This window comes from Pteropus vampyrus, unplaced genomic scaffold (assembly GCF_000151845.1).
Source record: "Pteropus vampyrus isolate Shadow unplaced genomic scaffold, Pvam_2.0 Scaffold276, whole genome shotgun sequence".
NCBI classification, from domain to species: domain Eukaryota; kingdom Metazoa; phylum Chordata; class Mammalia; order Chiroptera; family Pteropodidae; genus Pteropus; species Pteropus vampyrus.
Window position 1 is genome coordinate 1,368,622 of NW_011889057.1, and position 24,366 is coordinate 1,392,987.

The following is a 24,366-nucleotide window of genomic DNA, read 5'->3' on the forward strand; positions in this document are numbered from 1 at the left end:
GCGCTTGTGCTTCTAGAAACATAATATTGGTGTGATAGAGGTCAGTGGTTTTAATCATTTTTTAAACAAATAAAATTCATCTTGCCAAAGAAACTCTAGTGGTTTTCCTATGTCCAAGTGTGAGCTAGAGAGAGTCCCCAAACTATGGTTAGTTAGTATAGCCAATAGTCATTTTATTGCTCTTGAACGTGACCTGGGTTGTTCGCCAATTTCAATTTCACCTGAGCTTCATGAGAATTTTCAGAGCCCTCTGGTTATGGAGGCCAAGAAATGGTCTAGATGACTTCTCTAAGTCTCACTGGTCATAGGAGTCTGAGGTTTCAGTGTCTCGCTCGTCCCCACCTCTAGTACTAGGAAAAGTGCTTGTGAAATGTTATCAAGAATCAACTTGGTATGAGATCTCTATTATGGTTCTCAAATTACTAAGGAAGATATGTTCAGCTTTCTGCCCAACAAGAAGTAGAGTTAATCTCTTAAAGAACATGCTTTGTTATTCAAAGTGACAGTCAACTTAGAATTTTAGCCTCTGGAGGCTATTTTTAGATAGATGCAAAGAAGTCCTATCATTAAGTCCCCCAGACGTGCACCTGGTGCTCCTTTGGCAGCTCCATCGGATCATTCCACACATAGTGTCCGTTTCCTAATTATTCTTCAATCCTTTCAGTTTTAAGAAGTTTATAGGACTTGTCACCAAAGTTATGGAATTTCAGAACTGTGAAGAACTTCAGAAATCATCTAGACTTAGAACAATTGCCTGATTTTACCAGTAAGTAAACAGAGGCCAGAAATGGAAAATTACTTGGCATAGAGCATTCAGTAAGTTTTTGGCACCACTAGAGTACGACCCAGGGCTTCTGTTCTATTTCCACATGATTGTAAACAATCAAATGATTTCACTTGAGAACACTAAACAAAGGAATCAATACAATATAGAGAAGATGATGAGAAAAGTGTGACGTGTAAGAGGGCCTACATAGACTGGGACTCTTATGTTTGATATACATCTATAGGGTTCCTTTAAGGTCATTGGATTTCAGCTCAGTCATTTAAATTATGGGAAGCATCTCCACATCATCCTCTGAAATGCTGGTATTACTGCCCTAATCGGTGAAGATTGTATTGAGTTGAGTCCCAATGCTATGGTGGGAGTAGGAATCATAGGACATATCTATGGGAACATCATAGCGAGGGGTACCAGCCTGAAAAGGAGTTGAATGCACATGCCCTGAACTTAGACTTGCGGAAGGGTAATGTGGCATGAGGTTGTAGGATTTATCCAGGTCAGGAGAGCCATCTTGCTTCAAGGAGAAGTTCCCACTGACGCTCAGGGGTGGAGTAAGAGGGCCCTCATAAGGCGGTGTGCTGCAGTCAGGTGGATGACTCCCAAAAGATGGTTCTCCCAAACTCTTGAATACTGAGGGTTTGAGATTAATAAGATGTGTTTCCATATGGCCATAAGGAGGGCTGGGGAGCCCAGGAGACTGATAATTGAAGTTGTGGACAGAGATGGCAGAGTCACGAATAGGAGGTTTCTCCTCATGCTTCTCCAGGAGGACAGACTGAGGGCCCAGTTGGAGGCATCCGGCCACCAGGTTGCTCGTGGGCTGAGAAAGCCCTTTACAGAGCATCTCCACAAAGCCCTTCCCTTCTGGTGTCTGGCCAGTTTCCAGGACCTCAGACAAAGCCCAAATGTAGTTCCTGGCCAATCTAAGGGTCTCTATCTTGGAGAGCTTTTGGGTCTTAGAGTAACACGGCATGACTCTCCTCAGGTTGTCCAGGGCATCATTCAGGCCGTGCATCCGAGTCCGTTCTCTAGCATTTGCCTTGACTCGTCGAGCCCTAAATCTCTCAAGGCGAGCTTTTGTCATCTTCTTTTTCTTGGGACCCCTTCTCCTAGGCTTCTCCCCATCCACTTCCTCCTCTTCTTCTTCCTCAATGCTATCATGCTCTTCAGCTAAGCTGCCAAGCATCCCATAGGCAGCTGGTCTTCTCTCCTCCTCCTTCATCTCATTCTGAGAGCCCAGACCTTTGTCCATCCACGACGGTGTGTTGACCAACTCTGTCATCTCCTTGGGTTTCACATAAGTTTTTGCCATTTCCAGATTCTGGAAAGGGAAACAGCAATGTTTAGCACCTGTGAATATCCAATTTGATTTAAAACTAAACTTTTTTTTGATATCTTAGAAAGCACAGCATTTGTATTCAGATTCGATTTATAATTATCTAGTCCATGTCCTCCATTCTAAACAACTAATCTAAGACTCAAATATATGCCTAGGATTCTCATTTGGCTACGACATATTATAAGAAAATCAACTATAGAAAAAGGAAATTTACTTGATGATTCATTGCAATGTCAATGCCCAATTCTTTTTATTCTCAGATTCTTTACTTCATAGATATTTTACTCAAAAATATCCAGTCAAAACTTATTTGTCCAAATAGAGAAACTTTTGTAAGTAAAAAAGGATGCTGAAGTAATTATAATTATACAATATGTGTACAATTGCAAAATTTTAAAAAGATATCAAAAAATAAAATAAGTAAAATGTTGTATATTTACACCATAAAATAAATGAAAAACTACAGTGAGATTATTCAGAATACTTTGTATGTGTCCTACAAAGGACTGCTCAGCCTCTATTTAGAGACATATCACATACATTTAACCTATAACATCCCACATTTTTCACCGACTTGCCAACTGTTGGTTTCAAGCGTCTCCTAGGAAAGAGCCACTACTGGTTGATACACCACATGACCATGAAATCATTCTCTCACCATCATCAGAAGAGCACTTTGTTTTTCAGCAAGCGTTTGTGGTCTATCTAATGTTAGTGATGTTAGAGGTGTTAGTGACATGGTGTCAAAAAAGGATTAGGAAAAGAGAGGAGGGTTACCACTGATCATCTTTCAAGTTCGCCCACATGTTAAAGTGAGAACACTTTTCATTGCACGTGCATCTCACACCATCAGAATATGACAGCAGTTAGAATTACAAGTCAGAGGTCTACCAAACCTATTTAAGATTAGTTTAGTGCAACCATTATAATGCTTCACTAAAAATAAAAAATCTGGAACAAATACTAAATTCAACATAGTGACTGCAAACACTAAGCGAAGACTATTTTAGACAAACAAGGAAATAGCCTAATTTACTTAACAGGGTCTGTTTAATCAGAATTTTTTATGAAAAAAATTATAATTTGAAAACCAGAAGATACTGATGTTTTAGTAAATATTTTGCATTTATTTCTGAAAGAGGCTGAATTGTTTTGAGATTTGTTGAGTGATTTTTAGGTATATAATTTACCAAATAAAAGTATCTGATAAGCTCCATTAGGGCATCCCAGTTTACTAGCTAGTCTTTGAAATGCTAAACACTCCATCGCCTTCATATATCAGAAAGGGGAGAGCAAGGTAAATGTTTTTTAATCCTTGGAGCTAGAGCCTCAAATCAATGAACACAAGGATTAGTACATAGCTTTCAAAAATATAAATATATTATTTGATTTGTTTCTGGTAATCTGAGCTTGTTTTCCTTGTAACCTCGTTTACCTCCTATAAATAATTAATGTTACTGCTTTGCAAAAACAGCCTAGGTTTCATGTTAATCAGCACAGAAATCATGTCATCTTGACTTACTCACTTAATAAGGCTTCCTGGGTAAGCAGTTTTATTGAAAATGCACGTTGGAACCTATTGGTCAACTGGCTGCCGAGGCCAAGTCAGAAAATCCCACTCTTAATATGGATGATGGAGCTTGTGTGCTGAGCTGCACTTCTAACTCAGGCAGATATCCAGAGGGAGGGTGAAGGACCTAATTAACTTTCTTTTAAAGTAACACAGACCTTTCAGAGGCAGGTGCACTCTGAGACCAAAGAGGATGGAGTGGGCTTGGGAAACCTAATGTTCACACACGTAATTATAATTATGTTTGAGTAGTCCTATAGCAAACCTTTGAGGGAAATAGGGATTGTTATGTTCATTTTATAGTTAAGGCCACTGTGGGTCAGGTAGATTCACTGATGGAAATGCAAAGACATAGAGCTTGTAGAGCAGGATGTAAAGCCAGTTCTGATTCTAAATTCTAGGTTGTTTTTTTTTTTCCTCTCTTTCTTCTTCCATCACAGATATAGGAAGAAAGAAAGGCACTTTGACTTCAGGAGGTGTGGATTAGCAGAGCTAAGTCACCAGGAAGTGGTCATCATCCAAAGGGAGCTGGTTTAGATGGTCTCTGTAGTGTCTTTTAACTCTCATATTCCAGGATTTCTTCCTCTTCCAAATTTTTTTCTTGTTGCTTTTACCCATTTATCCTCCCTCCTTCTCTTACTCTGCTCCCTTTTTCTCTTTCTTCTCTCTCTCATCTCCTCTTCATCATCATTATCACTGGGACATACTTAAGAGGGAGGGAGAGAAGGAAGATGCAAGAGAGGAAAAGAGAGTCTCCTAAATTGCCCCTGAAACTGGACCCCATCCTAACCTCTGAGTTGACCTTTTTTTAAAAAAAAAAAACTTCACCTCCCTACCTCTGGACTCTAGCCAAGCTCTGTCAAGTTTCACCCCATCAAGAAGTAGGATCAGGAGTTATTGATCTCAAACACATAAGCTCTCTGATCTTCCATTTCCTCTTTGATAAAATAAGGATAAGATATATACATGGTCCTTGCAAAACAAATGAAAATATGAGAAAGGATTTTTGTAAACTTCAAGTGCTATCAAACATCCATATATTTATCTTGTGTTTATTCTTGAATTTTCTTATATAATCCATTTACACATGTTTGCATATTCAAAAATTTTTTAAATGTAAAAATTTAAAAAAATTTTTTAAATGTAAAAATTTAAAAAGTTTTTTTTAAATTTTTTACTCACAGGTGAAGAGTAAAAGTAGATTGTATTAATTACTGTGCCTCTTATGATCTGGATGGAACCTCTTCTGGTTGGCTCAAAAGATCATCTGACAACTTCCCAAGAGCCCACCCTTTTTCCCAATGTATCTAGACAGTACAGACTCTAGAGTCAGATGACTTGAGTTCAAATTTCAGCTGGATTACTTACTAAATGTGTGACATTAGGCGAGTTTCATAATCTTTTTGTGCCTCAGTCTCTTCCTCTTCAACGCAGGAATAACAGTTCTACCTCATAGGAGTATTGTGAGCATAAAATGAACTAACACAGTTAAAGACTTTCAATAGCACTGGACATCATAAATACCATGTGTTAGACATTTTTTTTCCTAAAGTTCACCATGAATTTTTCTGGCTGCATGGACAGAAATGGGTAAAATTACAATCTGTGCTTAGTATTGATTTTATGCCAATAAAAGTCTGTTTCATCTCAACTCCCACTTCAGAAAATTCCCTGAAAAACTCACTCCCCAATCTCCTAATGAAATTAAATATCAAAGCTCCTATTATGTTGCAAGGGGTGAGGAAACAGAACTCTATCAGCTGCCTCTACTGGATTAATTAAAACTCTTCCGCCATATTCAAGACGGAAGTTAGCCTCTTTCATTCTGTTTTGTAATTGTGCAACAGCATTTGGCTGGACACTCCTACTTGGTTACATGACTCTTCAGGTTCATGAAGTTTCCGGTGGAATACAGACAACCATTGGCACTTGGACATTTTTCCTTTTGTCTTTGATTAAACAATATGGGGGATATAACTTTCTTACCAAAATCAAGTTCCAGAGCTCTGAAAAGAAAAATGAAGTGTTTCTTAAATAGAAGTAAAAGCCAGGACTCTTCAAGGACAAAGAAAAAAACTTTTCTTTGACCTTTTTCGCCTAAATATCTTCAGTGCATCAAAAGATTAACAGGGCATGAGGGGGAGACAAACATCCAGTTTTATATTTAAGAGTTGAAAATGTGTGTGGAGCAGTTCTGAGTTTTGGTCAAGGAAACCAGATTGGTTTTCTCCAGAACAGGTACCTAATTCTACCATCACTTTTAGCCTGTTAATGAACCAGCTCAGAGTTGTATTAAAAGAAACATGAAACTGAAACGCTCTTCTATCATTCACTTATTAAATGAGAATAGAAATTTTATTTTAATTCTTTTACCCTTAGGGCAAAATGGAAATAATATTTTTGTCTGTCATATCTCATCTAGAAGCTTTTATGAAAATACAAGCACGAGTTCTTTATAAAGTTATTGTGCAAATGTAAGAGTTGGCAATTGTTTTATAGAAATAGTATGAAGAAGCCTACAGCACTCTTTCACGAAGTATTGTGATACATCTTTTTTAGGTTTCTCCATTCCTAGAAAATAAATTAGCTTTCAAAATATATGTGAAGCAGATTCCAGTATGACAAAAATCAATGAATTCTGGCTTCGGAGGCAGAATACGGACCCCTAACACACACCCAAAACACATTCTGATCATATAAAGCCCATTTTATTCTTTATTCTTAGAATTTGGATTTCTTTTTGCATTTACACAATATAACAGAATTTTCCTCTTTCTTTAGAATCATTTCTCGAAATTTCAAGTTCCGCCAATTACCTCAAATTTGAAATTTTCTCCCACTTTTTTTTCATTTTTTTAACCTGTTCTAGCAAAATGTTTGCTTAGGCAATGATTGTAACTACCAATATTTTCATTACTATGGCTGAGGTGATTGGGCATTACTATCATGTGGAGCTGTCCTAGAATTTGCCCTACAGTTTTACTAATTTTTGATTGTTGTTTCAATTGAGAAATAAGTAGGTAGGAAGCACTTGCATGTGTATTTGTGGTGAGTACACAGTGTCCTTCCTCTTAAAAGCTGATTGTACTCTCTTTACCACCTGATACTATGACTAAATCCTAAGTACAACCAGAAGAGGAATATTTGCCCAGTTTCTAGGGAATCTAAAGACCAGACAGACTAAACACCTTGCTCAGAGTTGCAGAATCTTTGCACTGAAAGGACAGAATGCAGACCAGAATGCTCACAAGTTGCACTGCCTGGAAATAGCCCGTAGACTGTTCTGTGCTCTTTCTATACAGGCTTTTATACTTTATCACTTTCCTTCTTGATTAATACCTGTACACACACACACACACACACACACACACACACACACACACACACATCTTATCCAGCATAGTCATGTTATTCTTCAGTTTTCATAGCTTTAGACCCTAATGGTGAACTTTGCAAACAAGTTACTCAATCCTTCAGTTTTCCTTCCTTCTTCTTCAGCATTTCATTCTGGTCCCTGTGTCCAAAAGCGAGGGAGGCAATTTACATTTATTATAATTTTTCTGAATACATTTTTTTATTGTCAGAGGAATGATGTCTAAGAGGAAGAGGCAAAAATATACATGGACAACCTTTCTCTTCTGATTTTCCATATGAAAGAGTTGAAGAAAAGGAAAATTTCCCCACTCCATTCCAACTATTTAAGGATTTTTTAGCAAACCAAATGGGGAGGAATGATGAGAATCACCCCATGGCTTTTCAGCATCTCCTCTCATTCCCTTTTCATTCCCCTTCTTCCCCCTCCACTTCTTGCATAGCCCTAAATGTTATGAGCAGAAGGGTAGATTGAGCCAATTCTTCCAATCTACTTGCTGAGTCACCTAGAAAAAGCGGTTAAACTTTTTGGAAATTTTTTTCTACATTAATAAAATGGAGGAGTGGGTTTGACAGGAGTGGGGGGGTGAATAACTAACTTGTAATCTCTACTCTATAAAAATGAGAGTATCAGTTTCACTTTGAGTGACAGGCACTATGGGAATTAGTATAATTATTAAAATTTTAATGTCTGTTCCTAAGTATTCTGACACTCTTCTTCTCTATTTAAGTTTCCTAAATTCTACTCCCTCCTCACTTAGTCCATAAGAGACTTACCTCACCCCAACTGCTCCTCTAGGTCTGTGGGAACTTCCCACAGAAACTTCAGTAGTCCCAGTACCACCCCATGCGCTGGCTCACCTCTGTCAGTGGCAGTCCCTGGTGTGAACTCTGTGAACCTGTGTCCTGGAGGAGGCTGAGAGAAGCCAAGTCTATCTGATCATCCAGATCATAGGAGAAAGAGGTGCTTTTAGCGATCCATGTTAATTAAACCTGGCCAGTGCCTCTTAGGAATGCCAGCGAGTCTGGTTTCTCTAACTGCTACTTATTCTACTCCTTCCTTGGAGTTCTGCCTGCTCCCCCAGGACGACTTCGGGCTGATCCCCAGTTGCAGCTGGTTTAATCGGTCTTCAGTATCTCCTTTCCCTGGTTAGTTCCCGGAGTGGAGCTTTCAGGACCACAGCCTCTGGGCAGCTCCTGCGCTCTGGCCAGAGCCACTGAGTTGCTGCAGTTTTGATTGCTTTCCCAGCTGACCAGGGAGGGGTGATGCTGCCCTCAGTCTAACTCCTCCCCTTCCCCAGCCGAAAGACACACCTACTTCAAAGGGCTCCTCTGACTAGGTCCAGCTCAGCCATTCTTTTATTTGTTTGTTCGTTTGTTTGTTTAAGAGGGGATAGAGGTTGGTAGAAGGGGAATATGAGAGGTTAGCTGCTGAAGTTAAGAGGTAAAGAAAAAGAGGACTGGAAGTCTTTGTAGTTAAAAGATAAGAAATGGGAATGTAACAATGTGGACAGAATGAGAAAAGGAAATTGGAAATAGACTTGGAGAAACAGCTAAGAAGGGCAAATAAAAATGCTGGCCCACATTTGAAGAATCAAAATTTGAGAAGAATGCATGCCCAGGATACAGAAACACTGACTGTTCTGTTACACAAGTGGATTGGTGTCTTTGGGTATAAAACCAGAATTCTAAAAGTAGAAGGAAGTAACTTCTTCTCCCTTCTTTTCAATCTGTTAAATTATTCCCATTTAAAATCTTTTGATTTTAATTAGTGACTATAGACAAAGTCGTATCTATAGCTGTTGTACTGTTCTTTCAACTTTTCTGTTTGTTTGAAATTTATAAAAAGAAAAAGTAAGTGAATGAAATCTTTCATTTTAAGGACACTTAGCTCCTCGAATTACAAACTGGGATCTCCTATTGTTTTTCAGAAATATATAGTTAAGCATTCAGGTAGAAAAAGTCAACCTGAGTGGTAATGAATTTGAAATGAAAGAAGGGTCACATAATTCTGAAAATGCCTGTGGTATTATGAAATAAGATTAACTTACTAGAAGAGAAAAAGGGGAAGTACATCTGGAAAGACTTAAGGAAAATACACAGATATGCTTTATGACAGAGAACTGTGGACCAGGCTACCACAGCGAAAGTGTGGAGTCTTCACTTTACAGATCGTCAAACACTGCCTTATGTAAAACTTGGCCAAGATCAAATAAATAATTGTGAGTTTATTTTTAAATGTAAAGAATTTTGTTATCTTCTAGTGATTCCAAGGAAGAAAGGAACGTATGATTGGGTTAAGCAATTGACTGAATGATCTCTAGTAATTCAACTTCACTTCCAACATCAGTTTTCACATCTGTAAAATGATCTAATCACTTAAGTTTTTGCCATAGTAGTAAGATAAAATTCTGGATCCAAACTCAACCTCTGTTTGAAATTGACTTGAAGGAAATTCTTCTAGGTTTTTTGGAAATCACTTGTTCTACCAATGTAACGGGCACGTGTATCTAATAGAAATAAAGAACTATAAATATGCCTTGTGGGCAAGGAAAGGTACAGAAGGTTAAAACAACAACAAAAAAACAGCCTTACTGTCAATAAAGTGAAAAGTTATTTTTTTTAATTCTGATGTAAGTATCATGACTCGTCCTTCACAGAAAACCAGAAAATAAAAATTAATACTTTTTTTCATAGAAAAGTGTTCATCTTCAGCAAATCTTTAAGCTCTCATTAATTTGTGTGTCCCTATCCAGGAAATACCTGCTCAACAACATAAACTTTATTTTCAGAGTAAGTAACACATACTAGGAATGGTGGATTTCTGAAAACCAAATTAAAATCCACTCTTCAGCCAGAGGAAGTTTACCTATGGAATAATTGGTATTGAGGATAGAGCTGCAATGAGCACATACAGAATGGATTGATCCCCTGCTCTGTGTCTTCAAAGCCACCTCCATGGATTTTTGAGAGTTGATGACACTGGAGTCCTTGGTATCCTGCCTGCGAAATGTTCACAGGGAGAGGAGGAGAAGTGGATTAGCAGAAAGGTGAACATATTGGGACAAAGATGAGGGTGGGGACAGAACATTCTGTGGGGCTCCTTGCTTTCTCTGACAGATGTAAGGGACTGGACACAATAGGATTAGCTCTCAAAACACGTGCAGTTGTGTGTATGTGTGTGTGTCTGTGCATGCAGCCTTAGGAGGGAGTTGAGAAGGACAATGAATTTTATTTAAGAACTGCCTTTTGCAGAGGGAGGAATGAAATCTATTTCATCAGAGTCACCCTCTTCACAACTCCTCGATGCTTATACAGTTGGCTATTTAACTCTGAGCAGAAAGGAGCAGGAGGGTTGTGTGCAGTCACCAAAGAAAAGGGGGAGGGACTGAATGCAGGTCATTTGCATTCATTCTCCTCCCTCCATAGTTCTTGGGCCAGAGGGCCAATCCCCAGTCCTTCCTTCTTTCTCTGCTGCTTTTTGTAAAGCTCAGAGCTAACCTGTTAGAACCATCTGCTGGGTGAGGAAAATGTAACCAGTGCTCAGTTGCCGACCCACAGCCCAGGAGCCATTGAAGCAGAGAGAAGGGAGGCAACAGGCAGATTTATGGGCAGCAATCTGTTCCCCCCCAACCCTCAGGCCCCTCTGCCAGGAGACAGCTTGATAATCCATCAACCCCACTAATGAATTAATTAGTATTCCCAGTAATCTCGACCCCCAAAGGAGATCGGCCTGTGGGCCCCTAAGGGGACTAGAAACTGCCTTCTTGGACCAGACACTGAAGACCCGCGACCAATGTCAGACATTAGGCCCCAGGGTGCTAAGCTGCAAGCCACAGACCCTGTTGTTAACGATCCCCAGATGTCCCTCCTTTCCACCTTCCCTCGGGAGAGAGCTAGCTTTTGCTGAATTAAAACCAATACCACCAACAAATGGAGTGCAGAGCCATCAATTAGGGACTATGGAGAGAGGACAGTGAAATCCCAGAAAGTGAGGATTCAGACTGCCCATATTCAGGATAAACTTGAGCAAATCCTAAAGCTGCTCTTCAAGGGTTAGTTAGTACAGGTTGGGGTGGAGTAGGGATGGAGGCAGAAGGTGAAGGATGCACTGTCCTTGACCTCTAGAAGCTAACTGCTCCAGTAGGGAAATGATATAGGGTCAAAATCAATTGTGAAACAGGTTGAAACAAAGTGATTTGTGAGGTGAATCTCTCCTGAATAAAGATGGGTAAAACAGAGGTGTCAGTTGAGTTTCTGAACACTCTGGAGACTGGCACTTGGGCAATTTAATAACCCTCCCTTACAAATGCAAAATCCTTTAATTCTTTTATAAAACTCTGAGATGCAGTAGTGTGAAGAAAACTTAGGAATAAGAAAACCTGAGTTCTAAATCTTAGTATGCTTCTGACTGTTGGCCATGATGAGTGATCTAGGCTGTCTCAGGTCATCAGTCAATGATTAGGTTGAATTATGATCTCTTAGGTCCCTTCTGATTCTAACAGTCAGTGATGATGACATAATTAAAGGTTACAATCCCCCTTAGAGACTGAATAACACCAGCTCATTCAAAAGTATGCAGTCTTCGAGTCCCCAGGTTTGATAAGGTAACAAACCAGGTTAGTGACAAAAGTGGTTCTAGAAATCAGGTAATAGTAGACTTGGGTGTTCTCTCCACCCAGATTCCTGGTTTTTGGGGGAGAAGGACACTTGACTCAACCTTCTTCCACTCCACTTATTCAAGGCCTCTGCATTTGAGCATTCACAATACATACAGAGTGACTCATTTCTGCTGCAAAAAAAAACTGCCTGCTTTTGTTTAAAATCTGTTGGGAAACTTCTGCACCTTTGAAAGCTCTGTACCATCTGCCTCCAGCATCCTGTTCTGCACTTGGTATCCCCAATTCCTAAGAGCAAAGTCCTCTAGGATTCACTCTGGGATTCAATTGAATCCTAACATCGCCATTTATCAACCGTGCGACTTCAGATAAATTATTTATCTCTCAGAGTCTCAGTCTCTTCATCTGCAAATTGAAGGTAATAATGCTTATCCAATAAACTTACTCTGAGGAATATATTAAATTTGCTCTGACGAGTATATGTCTCATTAAATTTGAGATAATGTATGTAAAGTACCTAGTATAGAGTCTGGCACTTAGCAAATTGTTGTTACTATTGGTATTTTGCCTTAAATATTTAAATCTGATTTTTTCATCCCTTAGAAACCAAGAAAAAACTAATATCAGGATGCTCTTATAAAGGTCCTGTCTCTGTGCCTCAATACGAGTATTCTTTTTTTGTAATAATGGCCACACTATATTTATTTCACCAACAAATGTGTTTGATGCACGTATACAGCCCTAGGCACTGCCAGATTCGGAGATTCTGAGCTGAATGAGATTTCGCATTCCTAACCAACTTTCAGTATAGTGGCAAAGACAGAAAACCAAATTACATAAATATATAATTCAAAAACTCCACTTCTCCATGTCTTTCCAATGTAGTTACATGTATGCTCAAGAAACCACATATAAAGCAGAAGTGTTCACTGTGGCATTGTTTTTAATAGTGAAAAAGTACATTCTATTAATACATTAAGTAACCAATAGCTAAACAATAAAATGCTATTTAATTTGCAGTGAGTTGGTCTATATATACTAACAAGAAATGTACTTTATGTATTAACATGCTGTGGGGAGAAACATAAAACAATTTGTAGAAATATAGGTTCAATATGATATACTTAATTTTAAAAATGTATACATTAAATAATAGACATATTGTTCACATGCACACGCACAAACCGATAACTGTGACTCTTTTTCTCAGGATACTTCAGTACTGAGATTAAATAAATTGAGATTGGGTAGTTATCAAAGGAGATTTTTTTTTCTTTTTGTACAAGAGAAATTGGTTTCTTTTATATATGAATAACGTATTCCTATATGTTATGAAGGTAAATTGATATTAAATATAATTAAAATATGGTATTTTAAAAATCTCATTCCCTACTCACAGCCAAACTTATTTTCAAAAAGGATCTGATAGCTCCCTAACCTGAACACTGGAGTATATGATGACATAACTCTTTCATGAAAAGTTCACTGTACCGGCTCTTATTGACTCTGCCATCATACCCTCAGCCCCAGGAGCATTTGCCGGGTCTCAAGAGCAAACCTGAAGTTGAAGTCTCTTAAGAAGCTTCAATTATGTGATCCGTAGGCCCTGAGAAATATCTGATGGAGGCCAGTGGGGATTTCCTAAGATTCCAGCCTTAATTTATACCACTGGAAGAAAATCAGGATAAAGAGATAAATAAAACCAAGTCTTCAGGGAGGATTAAGCAGAGCACTGTCCTTGGCACTCTCAGATCACAGCTAAAGCTCGATTCCTCCAAGTGGACACTGCACCATTGCAGAGGCAGTCCCCTTGCATCCACGGTAGCATTCAGTAGTCTGCTCTGTTAGGCCAGTTCTCCAATCATGTCACCTCTCCTAAACATTTATCAATTGAGTGAGGTGGAAGCCAATGAGAAGAAACTAATTACTAGCTGTAATAATTATAGCTAATCCTGATAGAACACTTACCATAGGTTAGATGCTGTTTTAAGTGCTTTGCACATATTTATTTTCTCATCACAACAGCCTTACGAGGTAGGTGTTTATTATTATTATTATCTCTGATTTACAGATAAATTGGTCAAACACATAGAGGTTAAATCACTTGCCCAAGGCCACACAGGAAGTGATGGTGTACCAAATGACCGTGCTGGAATTTGGATACAAATAGTCTAAGTCCACCATGCAACATTCCTAAGGCAGATAACCGAAAGTTAACTATACATCCAGAATCTATTCCCTGGATGCTCCAGGAAGGATACTGAAAGTAAAATGACTAAGAGTGGCCTTTCTGGTATTTCGGCATAAAGCAGCTGGCAGCATGGCATTCTCATCTGGTTCCCCATTGTCCAGAATATGTTCAAAAGGATTGTATTTTGCTCTTAATATACTCATCTTAATATACTCAATTTCAGGAGAGGCTTTTATCTACAACTGATAATATGAGAAGATGGTAGCATCTCGGTCTCTAGAAGCTACTGCAATAAGAGAGATCCTCTCCAGTCACCTGGCCTACCCTGAGCCCCACTCTACTCCAGATCTCATGCTCTGAGATGGTACTTTATGAATTCAGAACAGAGAGAAGAGCTCTTCTTCTGAAAAGAAAACAAAACCTTTTAGGATTTGAGTCAATCAGAGTGTTGGAATACCATGTGTGAGCTCACTAAAGAAGCAAGACGTATACTGTTCACTAGCTTGAGACTCATCTTCCAGGTGGGGTTTTCCCTTTCTCCCACTCATTTTAAGGGAACAAAAATACCAAAAGAATACAAGAAACATTCACCTAGTCTAGTTCCTAAACTCAGGCTTTCTGCTTCTACCATAAATGATTTTTCAACCGCGACGGAACTTTTCAGACATTTCTCCCTTCTTCCTGCTCTCCCTATAGTCTCAGCTAGAACGGCTTTCATTTTTAGACTGTTTAATTCTTGATATGAGCTAGGAAGGCAAAGAATCAAGTGACACAGGGAATACAAAACTGCCCTGGCCCTTTCTGTTCCAAGGTGAGTGTTTTACGATACCAGAATTATAGTGTGGGGAACGGATGAGATAGAGGAGGAAACTCACAACGGCAAAATCTATACCACATGGTTGTTGCATCAGTAGTCTGCATATATCATCTCCTTTAGAAACACAGCCAGCATTTTCTGCAGTTTATATTGAATTGGGAATTTTATCTACATTACTTCATTTCATTGCCACAACAACTCTTTGGGATGGGTACTATTATTATCACTTTTTTTAACAGATGAGGAAAATGAGGTCCATTCATTTATACAGTTAATAAATATTCAACTGTTTTCTATGCGCAATAGGCACTGGAGATATACCAGCGAGCAAAATAGAGAATACAGTAACTTGGTCAAGATCACACAGCTAGGAAACGAATGCTGTACTTTGAAAGCCTGCTTATTGTTAAGTCTCTTTTATTTATTTGAGTTATTATTCTATTCTTTTAATCCATCAGCACTGGGAAGATAGATTTGAATGAAAATGAAACAAATTAATATTCACCTCCTCCAAGAAGTCACATTGGTTAGATAAAAGGAAGTAATTGTCTTAAGTAGATACCATAAAAAAGGAATTCTCTGTGGCAAGCTAAATAGTGTCCGCATCCCAACCCTTCCCCCAAACACAAGAGCGTCCACACACACACATTCATACAGACGCAAAACACACCTATAGGTACATGACAATTTACTTATATCCGGGGTGACTATAAGTCCTGGTTTGCTTAATACAGTCACCGTTTGCACCTGTTATAGATCAATTAATGCCTACTAATTATTTTTAGAGCCCCTCTCACTCCTAAAAATACCCCAGCTCTAATGTACATTGTGTGGTCACCTTACTCAAACTTTGTTGAAGTTCCAAACTTGCCAATTCCTGGACTGTAGGACCTTACTTCTTCCTTGTTCATGTTAGTTTACTCCACCATTAAAGAGGAAAAGGCTACCATGCCTCCCCCAGGCAGAAAAGGGTCCTGATGAAGGCAGTTGGACGTGTGTGGAGATATCATAGGATGGGGGCTTTATAAATAAAAGATGATGAAAATGAGAATTGGAAAAGGTAAAATGAGAGAGAAGAGGTTAAAAAGCAGAGACAAACATAAAACCTCTCTCTACCTCATCCTGTGACCCCGTGAAAAAATATCCCCAGGCTCAGCCTCTTGATTTCAGCCCCCCTCCTTCCACCTTCACCTCGCCCCCCAATCTAGGAATTAGAAGCCCAAATCCACATTTAAGGGTGGGAGCTGTTTATTCCCCCAGGCTTGAGGGGATTTAATGTCTTTAAAGGCTAAATTAAGACTCTGAATATTTTCTGTGGGTACCAGCTGAGGCCAGGTTAAAACCACTGAACTATCCTCTAGGAACCTTCCAGAATAATTTGTGGGGAAAGGCATTGAAAATTTATTCTTGCCTAGACTTGAGAATAATTAAAATGGTTATTTGAGTTCCCTGATATTGGGATATTATGACTCTCTGACCCTCCCTGTCCATATCATTCTCCTGACTCTCTAACTGTTAAAGAAAAATGCCAGCTCCCCAAGATGTGGCTTCCTTTTCCTTTTTCTCTCCCTTACTGCCTCTGCTCTCTGTTCTTCAGGCTCTAAAGGGGTCTCCATCTCACCCACTCAGCCCCCTCCCTACTGTGTGCCCTCTTCCCCTCCTATCTTTTCCCTTCTTTAGTGCACATGTTCCTCAATTTGATTTACTTCTGTACATTGTGTAGCTTTGCAACGGTTGGTCCTTAGAGAGCCCTCAAAGGGAGCACTCCATCTGTCAGCCTTTCACCATCCTCTTTCTGGCCTCCAGCCATCGCCCCTCCCCTTCCCCTTCCCTGGGTAATTTCTAAGGAAGCTATGAAAGATTTAGGCAAACTTCCCTGGCCCCTCTTCTTCCTACCTCAGCCCTCCCTTGAGGGTTTTCTTATCCTTGCTATCCCCACCCTCACCCAACTTGATTCCTGCTACTCCCTCGAGAAAAGCCTTTGAAGTCGCAGAAGTCAGTGAGAGTCCAGGGAAGTCACTTTGTGCCTTATCCCTACTGGGATGCTTGATGCTATATAATTAAGATTTACTGATCTAACATTATATTGGGTTATCGGTAAATTCAGGATTAGGAACACCAACGGTAGGGAGCCATGGTGCAGAAAATCCCAAACTGCAGATTATCCAAAATTACACCCCATTCAACAAATATCTATTTGTTCAAATCCTATGAGGTACTAGAGACACAAATATAATAACATAGGAAATACTCCAGAGATTCCAGAGATTCACAATCTAATGGAAGCTATTCACATGTACGAATGACTCTTATCAGGAAAATGATGATGAGTGCAAAATATGCCCCAGGACTTGAGAGATGGTGTCTCATTTCTCAGAGAATGGTTCCAATAGGAGGTAGAATTTGAACTACGACTTGAGACAAACATGGCTTTCCAGTCTATTCATATTAACTCAGCACCAAGTTGGAACTGGGCATTTACATGCATTTTCCTATAAAGCTCCACAGTAATCCATTTTATATACTGTGTGTAAGAACTCGAAGGGGTTTATTTGTTTAAGGTGAAACCCCTAGGGTGTTCTGTTTTTGTTTGTTTGTTTGTTCATTTGTTTGTTTGTGAGCGTGAAGGAAAATCAGCAGATTTGTTCATTTTATCATTTCTGACTAGGATTGATAATTCAATGACATGTTTTCTGGGAGACGTGTTGGACAATAGTGCTAGCTTTTAAGATTCTGATGATTTGGAGCCATAGAGAATAGCAAGCCCATACTTCCACAGAGCTCTAAATATCTGCCTTATTTTTTCCTCCCTTGGGCAGAACATCAAATTATTTTCTACACGGAAAAAAAAAAAAAGAAAAGAAAAGGTAAAATACCCATAAGGAGAGTGACTTGAATGAGGTTACCCAATTAGACGACTTGACTTTCATGACTGGAGCTTATCTAGAAATGACCAAAAATCAGACGACTTGACTTTCGTGACTGGAGCTTATCTAGAAATGACCTAAAATATCCACTTTAGTCTTAAGAAGTGAGTGCAATCCTTTGATTACATAATTTCACCTCAAATGATCTATCTAAAGGAAACAATGCCAGATTCATTCCTGTGTTATTTATATAAGTTAAGATAGGAAATAACTGAAATGGGCTCAGTAAAATAATTAATGAAATTTAAGAGAGTTCCTGAGATAAAACTTTGTAGCTCTTACTGGTATTTGCAACAGGTTTCTAAGACATAGAAAAATGGCATAAAATAAATAAAAAGAATAAAATACATAAAATTTTGTATGTAATGTGATCTCAAATGCCTACAATGTATGCTAAGAACCGAAGCCTTTCTATACCCATAACGCTTCCTATCCACGTTAACCCGGCTTCCCTACTCAGGAGGCTATTGCCCAGGAAGAAAAATGTTTATTTCATGAATTTTGCTAAAAACAAAACATTTAAACGTACATTGAATAATAGGATCAGATGACTAATTACCATTCAAGACTTTAAAATTCTCACCTCATACTTCTTGCCTTACTTTCTTTCCTAACCCTAAACTATCGTATCAATATTTTTATCCATTTCTCCTCACTCATAGTCAAAGATACTTCCCAAACTATACTTCCACTTTATAAATATCCCAACCCCTCCCTATATTAAAAAAAAGAAAAGAAAAAGAAAAAGAAAAACTCTTACAGCTCTGACAAGATAGTGATCTCCCATGCCATGGAAAGCAAGAAACTAAGCTTTGTCTTATAAACAGGTTATTTGGGTAGAATTTTTGAGGAACCCAGCATTTTCAAATATTCAAAGAAAAAAGGCAGGAAAGAAATACAACTGACTTTCAACAATGGTTATCACTTAGTCAGTAAGCTACAATTGATTTTTATTTTCTTTATTTTTTATGGTAAAAAATAAAGTATGTTTTACCAGTTTAAATAAGTTAGTAGTCAGAGTGGGAAAAAAATGGCATAGATCTCTGTTCATCCCTCTAGCGATCAAATCAAAGTTGTGGTAGAAACAAGGAGTGATCAGCAAGGAAAATCTCCTGGGAGCTAGATGAACAAGTCATACAACTAGAGAGAAATCTAAGAAATCACCTTGCAATGGCAGAAGGTAAGAGAGGACAAGGACATGAGGCTGCCAGGTATGGAGTGGCTGAGTGGGACAGAGGCTGTGGCAGCTGCAGATGCCTCTTAAAGGGGCCATGTCTGTGAGTGAACTTTCGTGGTGACAGACCTGCTCATTCTGAGCACCAGTGCTGGTTAGGCTGGGTGCAGGGGCCACCAGGGACTTACAGGGAGATGCTGAGTTGTTGGAGTGAGGACCAAGGCAAGACTTGCTCTGTACAGAGTGCAGGCAGTATCTATCTATCTGTTGAGCCCTCCCCTCTCCCAGTGCATAGCCTCAGCGCTGTCATAGCAGAAAGGGCATCAAACTGGATAACAGAGGTCACTCCACCCAGAGGATTCCCTGAAACCCTGCCTCCCCCAAATCGCATCCCCACCCAAGCCACATCCGTGAGTCAGGTGCTTCTTGCTGAGCAGCGCTTAGACTCACACTGGTGGCAGGTGGCCTCGGTTTCTGGTGTGGCCTTTTGAGGAAACTGGATGTACAGCATCTGTGGATTGCTTGCTGAATCTTAACGGAGGGGCAGAGGCTTGAGCTAAATTTGGCCTGCAGCTGAACCTCTCTCAGGACTGTGCCACTGGACACCTACTACACAAAGCCACACTAATAAGACCAGGAGGCTTAGGAGCTTTGCTTAGTACATAGAAACACACATGGAAAGGCAGCCAAAATGGGAATACAAAGAAGCAGAAACCATATGAGAGAACAGAACAGAGACCCAGAAATAATGGAGTCAAGCAATCCAACAAACACAGAGTTCAAAACACTGATTATAAAAATGCTCAGTGAACTTATGGGAAGTGCAGATGAATTCTGTGAGAACTTCAACAAAGAGATAAAAAACATAAAAATGGAAATGGCAATTATAAATGAGATCCAGTTGGAAATGAAGAACACATTATCTGAGATAAGAAGTATATTAAATGGAATAAACAAAGTGTATAAAGAAGAGGATCAAATGACCTATATAGAAAATGGGAAAGCCAAGGACACTCAATCAGAATGGCAAGAAAAAAGAAGCCAAGACTATAATAATAATTTAAAGAGCCTATGGGACACTATTAAAGGTAAAAATATTCATGTCATAGGGGTACCCAAAGGAAAATAAGATGTTGAAGAACAATTTGAAGAAATAATAATGGAAAACTTCCCGAACCTGGTGAAGGAAATAGACATAAAACCCCAGGAAGCTCAGAGAATCCCAAAACCAGGAACCCAAAGAGGCCCGCACCAAGACATATCCTAATTAAAATGCCAAAGGTTAACTACAAAGAGGTAATCTTAAAAGCAGCAAGAAAAAAACAGTTATTTGCCTACAACGGAGCACCCATAAGACTAGCAGCTGATTTCTCAAAAGAAACTATGCGGGACAGAAGGGCTTGGCACAAAATATTCAATATGATGAAAACCCAGGATCTACAACCAAGAATGCTTTATCTAGCAAAGCTATCATTTAGAGTTGAAGGATAGATAAAGAGCTTCCCAGATGAAAATAAGCTAAAGGAACTTATCACCACCAAGCCAGCATTACAGGAAATGTTGGAAGGACTTCTTTAAGAAGAAAAAACATGTGTCAAAAACAGGAATAAAGAATGATGATAACTACATTCCTAACAACAAGTACCTCAAATGGAAAAGAATTAAATGCTCCAACCAAAAGATAGAGTGGCTGAATGAATAAGAAAACAAGACCTCTACACATGCTGCCCACAAGAGACTCACTTCAGATTAAAAGACACACAGACTAAAAAGAAGGGGATGAAAAAAGATATTGCCTTGATGGACCTACAGGGTATTGCGCTGAATGAAATTGGTCGGATAGAGAAAGACAAATATTGCATGATTTCATGTACATGTGGAATCTAAAAAACAAAATCAATAACAACAACAAAAGCAGAAATAAACTCGTAGACACAGAGAATATTTAGAGGGATATTAGATGGGAGGGGGTTAAGGGGACAAATAAAGGCAAAGAGATTAAGAGGTACAAATGGATAGTTGCAGAATAGACATGGAAATGTAGAGTGTAGCATGGGGAAGATGGTTCATAATGTTATAATAAATATGTAAGGAGGAAGAGGGGTACTAGATTTAGTGGGGTGATCACTTTGCAAGTTATGTGGATTTCTGACCACTATGCTATACAACTGAAACTAGTATATTATTGTATGCCAACTATAAAAAAAAAAAAAAAACTAATTGAATGGTACAATGGAAACACAAGCAACTAATTGTCTATTATATTTCAATAAAGACAAAAAAAATAAAATAAAATAAGTTAATAGTTAAGTGTATAATTCTAAAGAGTTCCTTGCAGGTTTCTTGAGATACATTCACATCATTAGAAAGCAGAGAAAATAAAATCACTTTGAAAGCAATCCAACATGGTGGTTCAAAGAACTGACTTTGAAATCCCAATGTTTTCTTTCTACCTTCTATAATTTACTTTTCTGACTCTATAATAACTCTACTAATATTCATTTCCTGCATCTAGCTCTAAAGCCAGTTTTGTAAAACATGATGATACCTAAACATGTATCTTCAGCCCAGACTACCCCTGGACTACAGACCCACACATCAGGTACCAACTTGATGTCACCAAGTTCTAAGAGACATCTCAAACTTAACATGTCTAAAACTGAATTCATCTCCCCCCAATTTATCAACAAATTTCCTGTTTGCTGTGCCATCTAAATGTATTCAGAATCCCATCAATTCTGCTATTACCTTGATCTGCGTCATCATCATCTTTCATCTGGATTATTGTTATAGTCTCCTGACTGGTCTCCCTCCTGTTCTGAGCATAGTAATAAAGTGGTAATTAAGTTCCTCTTTTTGCTCAAAAACTTCTAATAGCTTTACACTTTATTCAAGAAGTCCTTACAATGACTGACAAGGCTCTAAACATTCTTCCTTCCTCCCTGTCTTATTATCTCTCTGACCTGTTCTTAGATCTTCTTTAGCTTACACACTCTTCTCCAGGATCGCTGGCTTCTTTGCTGTTCCTCAAATACCCTGATCTTGCCATGCTCCCTCCCTCATCTCCTATAACCCTTATTCATGCCGAAATTTTATTCAGATTAAATTATGCTCCTTCCTACAAATAATTTTCACTCTGTTAAAATCCTATTCATTTTTTAGTACATACTACCTCCTCGATGATTTTCCTTTAATTACTTAATCGGCCCACCCTTTTGGTAAATGAAAGTACTTTTTAAAAATCTCTATCCTAGCACTTATCATCATATGTTGCATTATCACAATTCATGCCGCTTGATCATTTCTCCTATAGAGTGCATGCTCTTCTCATGCTAAAAGCTTGTCTTAATTTTCATTGTGATCTATGCTGCACAAAAAATAGTACATTCATTACACTTGTTGAATAGAACTAGGAGAGATTATCTCAAAAATTCCACATTCTGGGCAGGACAAACTGAGATCATTGCATAAATTTTCACTGAGCACCTATGACTGCCAGACACTGTTCCAGGTACTAGGGATCTGGTGGAGAATTGGAGTGACAAGGTTCTTTCTATTTACATGATAGTGTTTATGTTTAAATGAAAGTGGAAAGTTCAATCTCACAAGTGTTTCCATGAATAATCTTCTGATGTTGTAAGTCAGGATGTCCTACCTTGGTTTCAATGGTCCTAGAGTCCTCCTATGAGAGAAATCCTTTTGCTCTTTTCCAGTGAGAAATTCTTGTCCTTCCCTCTCTGCCCTTATCCAGAATCATTCCATCCAGTCCTCCTTGCTTTTCCTGGATATTTTCCTCTCTTTTTGAATCAAATTAGTCCAAGATGGGGAGATCTCTCTCTCTCTCTCTCTCTCTCTCTCTCTCTCTCTCTCTCTCTCTCTCTCTCCTTCTCCCTCTCTCTCTCTCTCATACATATACACAGAGAGAGAGAGGGAAGGAAGGAGAGAGAAGAGAGAGAGAGAGAGATGTAGAGAGATACAGAGAGAGAGAGAATTTGTGTGTACAGAAGGACTTTAATCCGAAAGAGCTTCTGTTTCCATTCACTTGGGTCATGGTGATTGGGGACAGAAGCTCCTTGAAAGACAGGAACACCTTAGATAAATTTATGAAAGAAAAACAGAACTTTAGTAAAATGAACTCATTCACTAGTATTTATCTGCCTCAAATCCTGGCTTAATTACTAGCAATACCTCCTTTTCATTCTCAAAAGTGTTTCAGTTTGGAAAATACAAATATAATTACCCTACTTTTTATGAGAAACATTTGAGGAATTGCAGAAGAAGAACAGAGAGAGGCAATATTTGCTTTCAGAAGTTTCCCAATTTCGTAGGAGAAACAGCCAACCAAACATAGGCAAAGAAAAAAAATATATATCAACAAATGGGAAAATAAAAACACTACTAGCAGTCAAAGTACTTGAGTTTTAGGTCTGAATTTGTTAATAACCCTGTGACCTCTAGCAAATCTCAGCCCCTCTCTGGGTCTCAACTATGAATTAAGGACCATAAACTACATGATCACTATTCTCCCATTTCCGATTTAACTTTCTAAGATCACATTTAGAGGACACTAAATAAAGACGTTTTTTAAATATGAGGGGTATTAAAAAGGCAGGCTTCCCAGAAGAGATAATGCAGCAGGTCTAACAGGAAGGTGGCATGGGATGAGGCTGGGATGAGATTAACCTCCTTCTATATTCTCTGCTCCTTTATACATCTTCCTCTTGGATAACATCCTTCAGCCAAGTGGATATATGTGTGGGGCAGGGGGATGTGGCTGAAAACAGCAGAGAAATACAAAAGACCACTGACAAAGAAGCAGATCTAGTAAACTGCAGAGGCCTGGAGCATTTTCAAAGTTAGGAAGAAACAAATTCTGTGTTCCTTTCCCATATTCTGAAGGCAGTCCAGTTAACTGAACGCTTAATAATTTGTATAGTTTCACAATTATTTCTCAGTGTCGTTGTAAGTAGCTGTAATATTCATTAGCATTTAAAAGATATTTTCTTGTAGAAAAATGTTTGAACTCCTTTTAGCCTATCAATAAGCAAACTGTTGTATGTCTGCTCTGACTCAGGTTCTGGGAAAATGATTACAAAGACCTCTTATGAATCATCTTTGCTCTTAAGGAAATGAGAAAGAAAATTGGCATGTCCCTAGGCAATTTCACACCATCTTTTAATTTAACATTTGTGATGGTTAATATTACATGTCAACTTGCCTAGGCTAAAGGATGCCCTGATAGACTGTAAAACATTATTTGTGGGTGTGTCTATGAGGATGTTTCTGAAAGAGATTAGCATTTGAATCAGTAGACTGGGTAAAGAAGATGGCTCTCACTAGTGCAGGTGGGCATCACCCAGTCTGTTAGGCACCTGAATAGATCCAAATTGTATAGGAAGAGCAAATTTGCTCTCTCTGCCTGAGCTGGGATATCTATCTTCTCCTGACTTCAGATATCAGTGCTCTTGGTTCAGACTTGGACTGAATTACACTATTGGTTTTCCTGATTCTATAGTTTGCAGACAGCAGATTGTGGGACTTCTTGGCTTCCATAATCATGAGCCAATTCCTAT

General features: G+C 38.8%; 1 protein-coding gene across 1 annotated transcript; it reads right to left on the reverse strand.

Annotated features, from left to right (window-relative positions):
* Nucleotides 1-1,100: 1,100 nt before the first annotated feature.
* On the reverse strand, nucleotides 1,101-8,217 carry NEUROD4 (neuronal differentiation 4). Its single transcript, XM_011375742.1, has 2 exons — nucleotides 7,927-8,217; nucleotides 1,101-2,105 (listed from the first exon to the last, which is right to left on the reverse strand). Exon 2 carries the CDS (start codon nucleotides 2,094-2,096, stop codon nucleotides 1,101-1,103), a length of 996 nt encoding a protein of 331 aa, XP_011374044.1. The 5' UTR covers nucleotides 2,097-2,105; nucleotides 7,927-8,217.
* Between the last annotated feature and the right edge of the window lie 16,149 nt (nucleotides 8,218-24,366).

What these genes read in the sequence shown, in the direction of transcription:
- NEUROD4 (XM_011375742.1), bottom strand. Translation starts at nt 2,096, where the DNA reads ATGGCAAAAACTTATGTGAAACCCAAGGAGATGACAGAGTTGGTCAAC.